Here is a 3,073-nt window from a genome sequence, read left to right on the forward strand (position 1 = left end):
TCCCATTCTCCCAGCTGCCATTCCATTCATACCCCTATTTTCGTTAATCCCCCTCCCCACCAAAAGTCCAGCTCTTGCTTACAATGGGCCAAATTATCCTCAAGATAACCTACTTAAAATGCCATTTTAATGGGGCTGGCTCTGCTTGTCCCAGTCAGGCAGAAGAGTACCGGGCCAGTGGCTTCTGGGCCTCACCTCATGGGAGATTCACTCTTATTTCTCAGGAAACCCTTGCACGTGGTGGGTATAAATCACCTAGTTCTTGCACTGTGTTCAACTGCAACTAGGACAGGAGTGCAGGACACTTTCCATACCTGCCCCTGATGGAGATTTCTCTCTGCTCGATCCACCATCCAAAAGGAACTGCTCAGAGAAGATTTCCAATCCAGGCTCTGCTCGCAGCCCTAAGACACAGGGTCTGAGAGCCTGGCCCCTGCCACCACCCAGCTTCAGTGCAGGCAACTCCCACAGAGGGAAGTGCAGCTTCCAAAGCCACAGGCTGGCTTGGCTCAGGACATTTACAGTCGACTGCTCTCATCTGGAGCCCCACCTTCTTTTTTTTTTTTTTTTTTTTTGTCGTTTTTTCGTGACCGGCACTCAGCCAGTGAGTGCACTGGTCAGTCCTATGTAGGATCCGAACCCGCGACGGGAGCGTTGCCGCGCTCCCAGCGCAGCACTCTACCAAGTGCGCCACGGGCTCGGCCCTGGAGCCCCACCTTCTGCCTAACCCTTTTCTACTTGTTCTGTAGGATTTAGAGGACATCTCACCACCTTCCCGATATGGCCGCTGCTCCTAGGCTCAACCACCCTATGGGTTGGGCTTATCCTAATATCTCCACGACTAACACAGGGCCTTCCAGAGAGCGATGCTCAATGAATGTTTGTAGAATAAACAAGTTGTGAGCAGTGGTTTCATTTATGGAGATGTAATTTCTCCTACATCATGGAAGAACACAAGCAAATCCAGGTATACATATATATTTTAATTTCACAAAAAAACAGAGTTAAAGGGAAAAGGAAGCTAAAAATTACTGATTTCTTACTTTTTTCTCTATTTCTTGACCTCATCTTATTTTGTTAAGTTTTTTCATATTTCCAAGTAAATTCCTATTCCGATGCTATGCTCTCGTTATAGACCACAAAATAAGATTTCAATTTGTTTTATGAAATAGCAAAACTTTTACTACTAAACTGCATAAAGAGTAATAAATGTGTGATCAATGTCATTCATAAACTTAGTTTCTTAAGCTATATAAACCTTCCATTTAAAGGAATAACATTTGAAAAATTCCAAACTGAAAACAGAAAGCTCCAAGTTACCCTTATAGTACAGAAAACCAAAGATGTTTGTTATTCACTCTATTTCCCTAGCCCCACACTATCTTTCTACTTAAAACAGTGACTCCTATTTTCAAACACAGTGGAGAATCTACCTTAGACTTCATCTGGGGTTAGAGAAGCTTCAAGGTGTGCCACTAGAACTGGTACTGGCCGTGGCAGAAGTGCCATTTGTGGTGGCAATTCCGGCCTGGGCGCTTTCTTCCTCATCTCTCAAAGCCATCTGATACAAGTGTGGGAATAAACTGGGGAAAGTAATATTGAACTGGGCCAAATGCTCCAGAACTTCCATCTTGCTGGTTTCAGCGTGGGCACGTGGGCCCCACAGGAACCGATAGCACACAGGATCACTGTTGGGCACCTGCCGGTACTCCAGGTAGTTTTCCTGCACCCAGTCTTCGGTGATGAGCTTCCTGGGCTCTCCATAGATGGGGTGCTCCCTCCCAGGACACAACCCCAGCACACCCAGCACATACCACATGCTCTTCTCAGAGGTGCAGTCGCCCTCCATGAAGACCAAGCCCAGGGTGATAATCAGGAGGCCGGTCTTGGGCACGCTCTGGTCATCGCTCTGCATCCCATCGTAGGTGAGGCCCAGGGAGGTGCTGAGGATGTAGGAGTGGCTGGCAGGGTCCACTTCCTTCACTGCAATGCCATAGACAATCTCCATGTACTTAGAGACTTTGCTGAAGATGGCAGGGAATTGGTCCTCGTAATTTTTGAGGATTCCATTCAGCATTTCTTCCTTTGTGATCGGCTCCTTCTTTCGATACTTGAGGAGCAGGAGATTAAGCAAATCATACATCATCTCCTGTGGTGCACCCTGGAGCAAGTACTCAGGGAATCCCACATCCTGTGAGCTGCTCGGGCCCTCCTCTTCTTGGATGCTGGGGCTCTCGCTTGCCTGGCTCCATGGAGGGGAAACAGTGGCCGTGGGGGATGAGCAGCCACCCTGAGGACTCTGGGGAGGACTTGGTGTTCCAGCAGTAGGTACGTCCTCCGGGGTGCCTGGGATCAGAGGAGAGGTGGAGGCAGAGGAGTTGGAGGAAGAAGAAGAGGGGGTGAAGAAGAACACCTCCATGTCTTCCTCATCACCAGGAACCTGCGCACCCACCAGGGCTGGTGCCTCTCTTTGGGCCCGAAGGTCTTCCTCAAGCTCGCAGAGCTGACTCTTGTCACAATAAGGCATCGCGACTTTCCCTGGGGTCAGAAAACAGGAGTGTGGGCTGGAGTTGGGTGACGGGGATGGGGATGCACAGGCCTGGAGGAGGGAGAGAGCGGTTGAGTGGCCTCAGCCTAGAACCACACCCTAGGGGGCTCTGACAAAGGCCTACTTACAGGTCTTCTCTTTAGCTGGTGCTCTAGGGCCTCACAGGGCTCCTGTCCTCCTGTTCGGCCTGTCTCCTGTGGACATGAAGGGGGAATGAGACGGCTCCGCAGGGTGCAGCCGTCAGAGAATGAGGGTCCAGCACTGACAGTTTTGTGGGTGGGGCCGGGAACTGTGGGGTCCCCTCTGTTCTGGGGCCGGTGGGGCTCTTGTAACTCATTCAGGGCGTGCACCTCACCTTGACCCCTGGCTCTCCTGGGACTCCTCTGCTGTGACCTGAGGACACTGCCTCAGACCAAGGTCTCACCTCTCAGTTCCTGGAGCTCCTGTAAGAGGAATAGAGGAAGTCCTCAAGCTGCAGACTGCAAGGACACCTTGGACTCCCAGTGCCGACAGGAGGGGTGGGCC

At 50.9% G+C, this 3,073-nt stretch overlaps 1 protein-coding gene across 1 annotated transcript; it reads right to left on the reverse strand.

Annotated features, from left to right (window-relative positions):
- Window positions 1-1,462: 1,462 nt before the first annotated feature.
- On the reverse strand, window positions 1,463-2,527 carry LOC134368371 (melanoma-associated antigen 8-like). The gene has a single exon (XM_063084888.1). It carries the CDS (start codon window positions 2,525-2,527, stop codon window positions 1,463-1,465), a length of 1,065 nt encoding a protein of 354 aa, XP_062940958.1.
- Window positions 2,528-3,073: the final 546 nt, after the last annotated feature.

This window comes from Cynocephalus volans, chromosome X (assembly GCF_027409185.1).
Source record: "Cynocephalus volans isolate mCynVol1 chromosome X, mCynVol1.pri, whole genome shotgun sequence".
Lineage (NCBI taxonomy): Eukaryota > Metazoa > Chordata > Mammalia > Dermoptera > Cynocephalidae > Cynocephalus > Cynocephalus volans.

What these genes read in the sequence shown, in the direction of transcription:
- LOC134368371 (XM_063084888.1), bottom strand. Translation starts at nt 2,527, where the DNA reads ATGCCTTATTGTGACAAGAGTCAGCTCTGCGAGCTTGAGGAAGACCTT.